General features: G+C 48.8%; 1 protein-coding gene across 2 annotated transcripts in view; it reads left to right on the top strand.

Annotated features, from left to right (window-relative positions):
* LOC128830655 (granulocyte-macrophage colony-stimulating factor receptor subunit alpha-like) overlaps nt 1-11417 on the top strand; it is a 33394-nt gene extending 21977 nt beyond the window's left edge. For both annotated transcript variants that reach the window (XM_054016525.1, XM_054016526.1), the window contains 3 exons: nt 2834-2869; nt 10321-10450; nt 11054-11417. In XM_054016525.1, coding sequence (XP_053872500.1) covers nt 2834-2869; nt 10321-10450; nt 11054-11067 — 180 coding nt within the window. In that variant the 3' untranslated portion in view covers nt 11068-11417. The remainder of the gene's footprint in view (nt 1-2833; nt 2870-10320; nt 10451-11053) is intronic.
* The last annotated feature ends 902 nt before the right edge of the window (nt 11418-12319 follow it).

Raw genomic sequence — 12319 nt, 5'->3', positions numbered from 1 at the left:
TCTTGCCGTCTGTCTGCAAGCTGACGCCACCTATCGTCTTCAGCGCGCTACTTGCTCTTTTCATCCCGCCATTCAGCCCGCCACCTCTCCTCCTCCTCATGTTCTTATGCCTACTGCCCACAAGCTGAAGTTTGGCTCCTGTTCTTCCCTTCCCTTTACAAGAGGGGAAGCTCTGGCTGGAACAAGGATCAGCCTCTCAGGCGGCCCCTAGAGAGTCAGCTCTAAAGGCTCAGTCTCTCAGAATCTATTGCCTCATCGAAGGGTTTACCTTCTACCCTTCTTCCTGGGGCATATTGCTTTACCATCAGTCAGGGCGGCTTCGGGAGCTGTGCATCTTGCGGCTGTCTCCTCCTCGGCTGGAGTCCCTTTGTTGCCAACAGTCTCTAGCTGGAGCAACCTTCTTCCTTTTTACTGTCCCTTCCTATGGTAGGTTTCCCTCCTTTAAGCTCCTCCCACTCCAGGCTGAGCAAGCCTTGCAGGTGTGTCTTGTTAGCATGAAACAGGCACAGAGGAGATAATTAGCCTCTTCCATACCAGGGTGAGGGCATGTCCCTTCATATACCCTACCCCTCAAGATGGGAAAAACATTTGGGGTTGAGTTGTCTCCAACCCTGATCTGTGAAAAGAAATCTGCGTGAGCATGGTCCGTTCCCACCCAGTATCAGAAACTATAAGATTGAATGAGGGTTCGTATCCCTGATGGACTGGACCCAGCATAGGGGCGCATGATCAGTGATCAGGGAAAAGGGGCTGTGCAACAAGTAATACCTGAGGGCTTCTACTGCCCATTGGATAGTGAATGCATCCTTTCCAATGATGGAGTACTACTTTTCCCTTGTGAATAGCTTCCTACTTAGGTAAAGGTCCTGGTGTTGTCCCCCTTCAAAGTCTTGTGAAAGGATGGCGCTGAGACTGACGTCCTAGGCATCAGGGTGTAATATGAATTCCCCAGAAAAAAAGCAGGGCTGAAGAGCATGGTTCCCTGACAGTCATGTTTTCAGTTCTCTGAACGCTTTCTTGCACTTCCCATCCCAATGGATTTTCTTAGGGTTGTTGCCTTTTATGAAGTCTATAAGTGGGGCTGCAATTGAGGCTAAGCTGGGGATATACCACTAGTAATATCCTGCCAGGGCAAGAAAATGTCTGACTTGCCTCTTTGTCTGGGGGACAGGACATGCCTACACCTTATCAACCACTAGTTTTGCCAGGCCACCTCCTACGCATTATCCCAGATAGGTCACTTCACTCACAGCCACCTTACATTTCGCCAGGTTGGCTCTAAGTCATACCTCCTATAATGCTTTTAACACTTCCTATAAATGCTGTAAGTGGTCTTCCCAGGTGGTACTGTAGACGATATTGATGATGAATGCCTGTGGTGGGCCTGGTGTCGCACCACCCCTTTGTGGCAGAGGTGGGATGGGGTGTCGGAACCTTGCCACTCCCAAGTTCACGTGCTCGCCTCTCTGTGGGTGGCCCGATGTGGCCTAATGGCCTCTCTCCACACAATCACCTGTTGGGCAGGGTAGTGTTCCCTAATGGCCAGAGTCCATATAAATCGCTCCCCACATTGGAGCAGTGTGGCCCAATGTCCAGAGTCCATATAACTCTTTCCCTACAGGTGGGGTAGTACAGCCTAGTGGCCTGAATCCACGTAACTCACCCCAAGTGTCAGGGTAGTGTGGCCCAATGGCCCAAGTCAATATAACTCCCCACTTGCAGGCGGGGTAATACAACCTAGCGGCCAGAGTCCACAAACTCGCCCCAAGTGTCAGGGTAGTGTCGCCCAATGGTCCGAGTCCATATAATTCCCCCCCTCACTGGTGGGGTAGTACGGCCTAGTGGCCAGAGTCCATGTAAGTCACCCCAAGTGTCAGGGCAGTGTGGCCAAATGGCCAGGGTCCATATAAATCATTCCCACCGTTGGAGCAGTGCGACCCAATGGCCAGCATCTATATAATCACCCCCATCAGACAGGGTAGCGTGGCCTAGCAGCTAGAGTCCATATGATTCCCATGGTGGGGGGGGGTGGAGTGGTAGGGGGACCCGGACCTGCCCTCTCCACTGGGTCCCGACCCAGGGCCCTGGTAGTGGCAAGTTCCCCTTGCCACCAGCTCGGCGGGGATCCACCCAAAACACGCCGAGCGTCTGTGCAGCTCTAATGCTGTTTTCCTCTAAAGTTCCCCTGGGTCTGTCAAACCAGACAGAATTGATCAGTTTGGCAAAGCAGCTCCATCTGCTGTGCACCTAGGCAGAGTACATGTGTCTATGAAAACATAATTTGCTCCTGAAGTCTTTTCCTCTATGCATCACTACATGTCAGGGGAGAACTCACTCAGACCATGCTTACAGAAGAAAGAACAAAAGGCAAACAAGAGTAGCCACATATGGAACCCAAGGAACCAGCCTCAGCCTCCTCTTTCTTTGTGATGTCACCGTTAAACAGGACAAGGGGGAGGGAGACTTTAATTCAGCACCAGCATCATGCAATTGCTTGTCTAAGGAAGGAAGAAAGGAAGAAGATTTAAGTTTCCTTTCTTTTTTAACCTGAAATGCAAGAAGCACAAACTTTGACTAGAAACCAAACTCAGGCGAGTTATTGGAGCAGACTCACCAGGTTTGCCAGTCATTAATTACAACCAAGGACATCTGTATGTGATAGGAGGAAACTTATTGCATAATATTGGAATCTTAGATATTGTAAATTCTATTTGCACCTTCTTCTGAACCAAGCTAGTAAGTAAACAATCAAAAAGGAAAAGAAAGAAAGAAATCGGGTATTACAAGGTAGCAAAACAAATAATAAAATAATAAACTTTTCTTTGTCTTACAGGCCAATCCCAAGGAAAGCAGCAATGAGTGTCCTACGGTAACTATTCTCTTCTCATACTAATATATGGTCTTGTCCTGGCTTAGCATTTACTCTACTACAGTGTAAAATATTGTTACTAGTGCCTAAATAGTTTTGGTGTCAATATAACACTCAAGTAGCTGTCACTGGGGTTGCTGGAGGGGTCATACTGAGATTGCTCAATCAGGGCCAACTGCAAAGAATGGGGCAGACGATCCCCAAAACAGTTGGTTTATTCTTCTAATTCGGGTCACCAAATTAGACCAAGCAGTTTCTGCAATACCATACTGGTTATCAAGAAGCTAAAATAGAGTTCCCCTTAAGCAATCCAGCCTTTGGCTCCCACCCAGACAGCCAAGTCTGTCAAATATGGTGAGGATTACTTAAAATCTTATTCGCCATATATAAAGTTCTATCAATCCCAAGAGATTGGACACATTAACCACCAGGTCAATGAATATTTCAGATTTTACACAAGTACACGCTTACAGCCAATTCTTATTAGCTAATTTAAGATTTATTTAAAAAGAAAAGAAAAAGTTACTTTGGATAAAAGATCATTATACATATGGAGATGAATAAAGTTCTTAGGTCAGTTTCATAGCAGAAATGGTGAGCTGCTGATTTGCAAAAAGTCCTTCCAGAATCACTTTAATAGCCAGTCCATGTATAGAGTTTGTTCAAATTCTTCCATAAGAATTTGCAGGGACAGTCCAGGGTATCTGGAGATCTCAGTCTTGTAGCTTGAACTTCCGCTGACGAAGTTTAAGCAGATCTGAGAGTTCTTTTATAGTTTGCTAGCAGGCTATGACACAGCAGGCATTCCTTGGATGAAGAAGAGGTAATATACATTGTTGCTTTGAAGTAAATCTCTATTTCCTAGGCACACACTGGTAACGAGCTGCATTCATTAGCATAAGGTAATTAACCATTCAAGTAGTTCATAGGTAGTTTACTACAAATTTCAAAGAGAAATAAAGGTAATGGTATTATAACAACCCAAGTTTCATCTAAATGTTAATATTCCTTTTTCATCCTTGAATCAATAGAATATAACAGACAGGAACAGATGTTTAGCATCCACAAGCTAATCTGGTCACATTTTTAACATCTAACAAGATCTAGGTAAACACAGACAAATACACTCAGTAGCTTCTTCTAATTTTCTAACAATACAGGTTTACATTTTAAAGAATTTAGTCTACTTTAACAAGGCTTTGATAACTATCTACAAGGAATGGCCCTGTTTACCATGGACATACTTATCTAATATGTCCTTAAGGTTGATTTTGGGTCACTTAGCCTGCTCATTGCTTAACCCTCACTGACTCAGTGTCACAGTAGCATACTACAAAGTATCTTTATGTTTCAGTTTTCTTAACCCATTGTAACGGGGCAAGACTCACCCCTGTGGGGCCTCCTGTTGGTTGTCCTGGGAATTAGCTCTTTTGACCCAGAGTGCCCTCAGCAGGGTGGTGCCTCACTGCCGCTGGCCCCCGTGTCCCTCCCAGACCCGGTGCTCCTTGTCGGTACACCCGCTCTCTTGGTCTCCCCCACCCAGTATCCCCACCTCACTTCAGTCTTGGGCTACTGCCAGTCACCATCTAGCCTCCGCTCTCTGGTGCAGACTGTAGTGTAAAAGCCACTCATCACAGGCAAGGGGGGGTTGGACCGGCTGCCTCTGCCTACTCTGGGCTGCACCTTTGCAACTTAGTACCTTTCTGGCCTTTGACATGGCCACACCCTGGGCTTTTCCAGGAGGGAGCTCCCCAGCTTCCTTGCTCTATTCCCCAGCCCTGCTCCCCTCAGGTACTCTGTTCAGCTTCCCAGCAGCCAGGTCCTTCTCTCTCTAGAGACAGAGAGAGACTGACTCTGCTCCTGGCCCACTGCCCTCCTATAAGGGCCAGCAGAGCCCTGATTGGGGCGTGGCCACAGTTGAGCCTGCTTCCCCAATCAGCCTGGGAACTGCTTGCTCCCAGCCACAGCCCTCTCCTGGGCTGTTTTAAGCCCTGTAAGGCTGGAGCAGGTGACCACCCCACTACATACACCCCTCCTCAAAACCCCCACCCTTGGTGGAAGGGGAACCTCTTGGCCTGGGCTCCCCAAAGTTGGCACTCCAGGGCTGCCCCTCCGGTTCCGCATGCTTTCTCTTCCAGGCCTCCCAGCTTCAGGCCATCTCCCAGGCCTGTGCCTTGGCCTTCCGATGGGCCAGCTCTGCCTCTTTGAGCTGCACCCTCAGATCAGGGTCCCCAGGCCCTCTTCCTTCAGGGTCTGGGTCCATTTCATCTCTTGTTCCTGGACCACTTGGGCCTTAGCCTCATGCTGGGCCCTCTCAGTCTGCGTTTCTGTACTGGTGACCTGCCTGGCGATGGTCTGAGTCCCGACCTCCTTCGGGGTCTCCTCCATCCCGGTTACCGCCTTCTCCAGCTTTGGTCCTTCCGGGCCCACTGGCACCTCCTCTGGCCACCTCTCAGGTCCTCCGAAGATGGCTCAGTATCCAGCAGCTCCAGCAGGCGCTCCACCTCCGTCCTGCCCGGGGCTTCTCGTGGTCCATTTGGGGTTCGGTCCCTTTGCCGGGACCGACGTGGACCTTTCACATCAGGCCTGGGCATGTCCACTGCATATGGCCCTGTCGACCACAGGCCCAACAGATCTGCAGCTGCCCGGCTTCCCTCACCCGGTGGACTTTCCTAGGGACCTGTCCTTGTCCCTGTTTGGGCTGCAGCGCCCTGCTTCCACCCCAATAGGGACAGTCCCGTCTTAAATGCCCACACCTGGCACAGGCATAACACGTCTTCTGTTCCACGCCAGGCCTCCTGGCCCTGGCGCTGGGCTCCTCGCCCGGCTCTAGGTAGTCCCTCCTAATCTGCCTACAGAGGAGCTTTATCAGGGCCCGATGATCCTCTGCCAGCTGGGCAACTGTCCATGGAGGGCTCATTGCACCTTCCACAGTCCATTCTGGGTCTCCCGGACCCCCTGCAGGTCGTCAGCCCCCTTCTACCAGGGCACTGACCTCGGGGCCCAGCCAGGGACAACACCCGGGGTCTCCCCATAGAAACCTCCAGTGTATCCAGGATCCATCATCCCCTGTTCCTTTAAGTCCTGGGGCAATAGTCCCACTGTCCTTCCTGTGCCCCTTGTATTGGGGGTGGACCACCTATGCCCGCATTCTCCACCACTGTGTAACAGGGCAGGACTCACCACTGCGGCGCCTCCTACTGGTTGTCTTGGGAATTAGCTCTTTTGTCCCAGAGTGCCCTCTGCAGGCTGGTGCCTCGCTGCTGCTAGCCCCTGTGTCCCTCCCAGACCTGGTGTCCCTTGTCCTTGGGTGCTGCCCCCTGGCAGTATACCCGGTCTTTGGGTCTCCCCACCCAGGGGAACCCCCACCCACTATCCCCACTATCACTTCAGTCTTGGGCTACTGCCAGTCACCATCTAGCCTCCGCTCTCTGGTGCAGACTGTAGTGTAAAAGCCACTCATCACAGGCAAGGGGGGTTTGGACCAGCTACCTCTGCCTACCCTGGGCTGCACTTTTGCAACTTAGTACCTTTCTGGCCTTTGACATGGCCACACCCTGGGCTTTTCCAGGAGGGAGCTCCCCAGCTTCCTTGCCCTATTCCCCAGCCCTGCTCCCCTCAGGTACTCTGTTCAGCTTCCCAGCAGCCAGGTCCTTCTCCCTCTAGAGACAGAGAGAGACTGATTCTTCTCCTGGCCCACTGCCCTCTTATAAGGGCCAGCTGAGCCCTGATTGGGGCATGGCCACAGTTGAGCCTGCTTCCCCAATCAGCCTGGGAACTGCTTGCTCCCAGCCACAGCCCTCTCCTGGGCTGTTTTAAGCCCTTTAAGGTCGGAGCAGGTGACCACCCTGCTACAATCATATTCCAAACTGTTAGGTCAGAATCAAAGATATATGTAATCTGGATGGACCCCTAAAAAATTTTATATGGAGGTGCAGACCCCTTTGGAAATCTTAGATATAGTCTGCAGACCCACGGGTTGAAAGCAACTGTTCTATGGTAATGACAACCTTTCACGGACCCCATATACATAATCTTCAGACCCCAAGGGGTCCGCGGACCACAGATTGAAAACTACTGCCCTAGCACATCAGGTAATTAATTCAAAGATAGAACATCATCTAACTTTCCACACACCTTTCAAAACCTTCCATTTTCTATTGGTTTCACACACACACTGATACAAATAAAATAAATTCTGTCTCTATCATAATTTGATGTTGTTTTGCAAAAGGTGGGAAACAAATTTTATTTCATTCTTTGCAATACTTTCCCATGTATAGTGGCAAACAAATAACAACAAAAAACCCAACACCAAAAGCTCAGGACAGTTTAAATTGGACGAAAAAAACTTCAAGCTGTCTAGGAGCTTCAGTATCTTATTGAGTGGGGTTCCAATATATGCCAAGATATTCATTTTAACAGGAATCTGACCTGTGTACTTCACCTCAATCCAGAAAGTCTTACATCTGAAGAAGTGAGGTTCTTACCCACGAAAGCTTATGCTCCCAATACTTCTGTTAGTCTCAAAGGTGCCACAGGACCCTCTGTTGCTCAATCCAGAAAGCCATCCAAGAGTTAGCAAAACCATATCTTAAAGGAACTAAATCCTAGTAACATAAAATAGTGTAGGTCTTTATGATATATACGTATGAGTAATTGGGTGGACTCAAACACAGTAATGTCTAGCAGAGACTGTGAATAGCATTGGGAGGTGTACATATTGGGTTCCGGGAAGTGGGCGGGCAGAAGCCCGCCCACTGCTAAAGGATCCCCCCCCAGCCTAAGGGGAGGATCCACAGGGCCTGGAACTCAAATAATTACGGGGGACAACTAATGTAAAAACAGGGACAGGAGTGTGGTCAAAGGGTCAAAAGAAGAGAACCAGACGGAGACACCGAGCAGAGAACCCCGGACAGCGCCCACTGCTCCTCAAAGGCATCAAGGGAGCCAGTGGACGCCGCCCAGAGGAACTCTGCCCGGATACGTGAATGGACAGAGGATCGGAAACAGGCCCCACAGTCACAGGAACCTCCATCGGCCAACCTCCTCTCATTGGGAGGTGTAGCAGGGCAGTCACCCCACTCTGGTTAGAAAGGGGTTATAAGCAGCCAAGGGAGGCTGCTTAGGTAGTCAGCCACAGGTGTGGTTGCACGCAATTAGGGCACAGCTGGCCCTGATAAAGGGGCAGGCTGAGCAAGTGGGAGAAGAGACTCTTGTTCCATCTGGGGAGCAGAGAGGACTAGGCTGCCTGGGAGATCAAGCAGGGTACCTGAGGCAGAGCAGGGCTGGGGAAGGGCAGGCAGAGCTGAGGAGCTCTGGTCTGGTGAGTCCCCAGGCTGAGGCCTTGCTAAAGGCCAGGGGAGCTACTAGGGCTGCAAGGAGGCAGCTGGAGCTAGAAAGGCAGCAGGTCCAACCCTTGCCAGGGCTGAGTGGCCATTACAGACTGCAGTTAGCCCCTGAGAGAAGGGGCTAGATGGCGAACGGCAGTAGCCACTGAGGCAAGGTGGGTATAAAGGGTTGGGATTCCCCTGGGAGGGGAGGCCCAGAGTGTGGTGGCACTGCTGTGGAGCCGCACCCCAAGGTAAGGGGCACTGGGGTCTGGGAGGGATGTGGGGCCTGAAGTGCTACTGGGGCGGGGGGTCACAGGAAGCAGGTACCGACAGGGAGACACTGGCCAGCAGGAGGCGCTCTGAGGCTGGAATTGAGCTAATTCCTGGACGACCAGCAGGAGGCACCATGCCAGTAAGTTGGCGCTCTGTTACAGATGGCACAGAGAATTAATCCTTGCATCACTAAGCCTATGGTGTTGTGATAAAATAAACAGATATGAATTTTTCTATAGTTCACCTTCCTTTTCTCCCTTTGCTTAGGAGACATAAAAGCAAGGAAGGAAACTAGGAAATCTTCTTAAAGCACAAGAATTTAAGTGAAAGGTTACAACACTGAAGACTTAAATGCAGAAAAATCTTCCAAACAGAAAAATGCTATGGTGGGATGGTGTACTGTGTTTTGCATGTTGCATATTTTTTGGAAAAATTCTGGCATTTAACCATTGTGACAGGATCCCCGGGATACAACCTGGAACTGGGGTACCGCTGTGCACTCTTAATTCTCCAGCTGCAGCTGTCTCTCACAATGCTTTGCTAATGACAAGCAGCAAACCCCTCCAGACACTCAGCACAACAGCGTGTAGACCCCCACACCCAGCTAGATTGCATGAATGCTCCCAGAGCCACTCATAAACACAGAGAAAGGCACCAGCCAATTCTCCCCAGCCTTACACCCCAGAGTTGTACTGTCTTGCCCTGGTCAGAAGCCTGATCAATGTAGGTTTATTACCCAGTCTGCCCCTCCCTCAATGTGGAGAGGACAACGCACCAGCCTTTGTAAACTGAGCACTTTCCCAAGCACTTCAAGCAAAATTCACCTTTTTAGGTAAAGTATAAAACAGATTTATTAAAGAGAAAGAGAAGATTTTAAGTGATTATAAGTGGTAGGCATAAGAGACCAGAGATAGTTACCAAAGAAAATAAAAGATAAATGCACAATCTAAATCTTAAACCTTAATACACTAAGCAGTATTTAGATCAAGCAATTTTCTCACCCACTGGATGTTACAGTTCTTAATACACACTTCTCCCTGAAGCCTGGACCAGTCTCCTCAGATGAAGCCTTCATCTTCTCAGCATTCTTGTTGCTCCCACCATAGGTGGGGGAGGAGAAAGGCAAAGGCATGCTGCCACTGTCCCCTATTTTATATCCTCAGTCCAAGTGCCTAAAAGACACTTGCCCAAACACGTTCTGGTGGACTTTACTGAGTCACTGGGTTGAGCAATCCCCCTGGTGTGGCCTTGTGCAACTGAGTCATAGAGTTGAGCTGTCCCCATTGTGTGGTGCTCTGGCAGCTGTCATTGAATTGTAAATCCCTTGATTATAAGTCCCCGGTTGATTAATGGTCATTGAACACCCTCCTGGGCAGGAGTCCTTTGTATGTCACTAGCAAATTTACAGCATATTTCAGTAACCCTACAGCAAAATCTCATAACTTCATACACACTGGTGATATACATATTTGGACAGAACAAGGAATTTCAGCAGATTATGACCTTTCATATGATATCTTATATGGCATGCTTTGTATGAAATATCACAACTACATATGAATGATGAATATGGGGGTTTCAGGGTGCCATTTTGAGGTACAGTGTGTCACAACTATATTCTGTTTCCATAAGCAGGCACAAATATATCTTTGTAAAGTTGGGATCAACAAATGAAAACTTGCATGTAATATATACAATGAAGACAAGTACTTAGTCTAACTATTCTGTGTTTGTACAGTGTCTAGCACAATGGGGTTGCATTCTTGGCTGGCCCTTAGGCACTACCATAATACTTGTTGTTGTTATTATTATTAATAATAATACTAATAATTGCCTTGTTTTTAGGTAACAGGAACAAGCTACATATTTCCGAATTACAACATGAAAAAAAAGTACACCTTGCAAATCAGAGCAAAGGGAGATTTATGTCTCGTAAGCCAGAATTGGGGGGAATGGAGTGAGCCCATTGAGTTTGGTAAGGATGTTGAGTATTTCTTTTATTTAATTTTCCCTCGGTAATTATCTGTCTGTTTCACTTACTGTCTCACCTTCACAGACACAAACAAATCTTAATTCTATTCAAATATTTTATTCCTGCCTGCTGAGAAGGAAGTGAGGGAGATTATTATGTACCTTTTAATCCTTGGGAAGCACTCAAATACTATGGTAATGAATGCCAGAAAGAGTTAAGACTGAAACAGCAATAAATGCTCAGCTACCATAGTTATGAGTGTGGCAATCATGGTAAGCCAAAGAGTACATGGGGCTGGTTCTACCGCATTCATATCATGTGGGAATGGTTTCAAACTGCAGTGCCCTCCTTTCCCATAGCAACCAATGCTAGTTGTGTTTGCCATTTAAAAGGAGGGGCTGCAGTTGCCGTTTAAAAGGAGGGGCTGCGGTTTTGGAGTGGATGTGCACACACACATGCCCCCTCTCCCCTATATGTGGCTATTCTCTGGGATGATCCCTTTTAGACAAGCGCAAACAGCCCAGCATGCCCAGAGTCTAATGTGTCTGGGATCACCAAAGAGAGGCTATTAATGTTCCCTTACAAAACTTCCCCTATTTCAACCAGGTGACCATGAATGATTTCACTCTCCTGAGGCTGACACAGAAAGATAAAGACCGAATGTTGCATGAATTGGACCAAAACCCAGGACCATTCGCTGCCATGCTTTGTGCTGCAATGATTCCAGACCACTTGCTACTGGCTTGGCGTGGTAAAGTATCCTACCGTGGAGGACGAAATAAGGCAGCCCTCCCCAGAAACCTTCTGCAAAGGCTTTCAGAGTACCTCCAGGAGAGCTTCATGGAGATGTCCCTGGAGGATTCCCGCTCCATCCCCAGACACGTTAACAGACTTTTCCATTAGCTGTACTGGCCGCAAATGCATCCCAATTGTTCAGGGGAAATCAAACATTAAACACAATTGCTTTTAACCCATGTAGCGTCGTTAGAAATGTGCACTCACCAGAGGTGCCTTCTCCACTTTCAGGGTCTGGGAACCATAAGCCCTAGGAATGTATTGGCTCCAGGGTGAGGAAAACGTCCTGGCTGCCAGGGAGAAAAGATTCTCCACTTGCCTGCTGCACATTCTTCTCCTTTTCCTCATCCACAAAATCCTCATCCATGTTGTGTGAGGCTGCCACCTTGCAGGTGTCCCCAGACAGTGGTGGGGTACTGGTAGGGTCCCCCCCTAGAATGGCATGCAGCTGATCACAGAAGCGGCATGTCTACGGCTCTGACCCAGAGTGACTCTTTGCCACCTTTGTCTTTTGGTAGGATTGCCTGAGCTCCTTAATTTTAATGCAGCACTGCGGTGTGTCCCTGGTGTAGCCTCTCTTCACTATGCCCTGTGCGATTTTGGGATATATACAGGGCCGTCCCTAGCCATTTTGGTGCCCTACGCAGCAACTCTGCGGGGGGTGGGAAGAGGGGGTGGAATGGTCCCAGGCCTCCGTGGGGGGGGGCAGGAGCAGGCTTGGGGGGCAGGAGGGTGATAATGTTGCAGACCTCTTCATTAGTGACATGGTCGAAGTAGGAGATGCCCAGGATTTTACAGAAGTATCTCATCTCTACTACCTGTATTTTCTGTTCAAGTTCTGATGTAAGGGTCCATGTTTCGCACACATACAGAAAAATTGAGATGACCAATGCGTGCAGCAGTTTCAGTTTGGATTCCAGGGAGATGTTCTTATTCCTCCAAATTGGCTTTAGCTTTGCGGCTTCTGCTGTTTGCGCAGTTCTTGCCACAATTTCTGCCTCGGATCCTTCATCAGTGATGATTGCCCCCAAATACTTGAACTGTTTCACTGTCTCCAGCTCTTGTCCACTGACAATG

This window comes from Malaclemys terrapin, chromosome 1 (genome assembly GCF_027887155.1).
Source record: "Malaclemys terrapin pileata isolate rMalTer1 chromosome 1, rMalTer1.hap1, whole genome shotgun sequence".
Classification (NCBI taxonomy): Eukaryota; Metazoa; Chordata; order Testudines; family Emydidae; genus Malaclemys; species Malaclemys terrapin.
The sequence above is the reverse complement of the archived record's forward strand: the minus strand, read 5'-3'. Positions and strand labels throughout refer to the sequence as shown.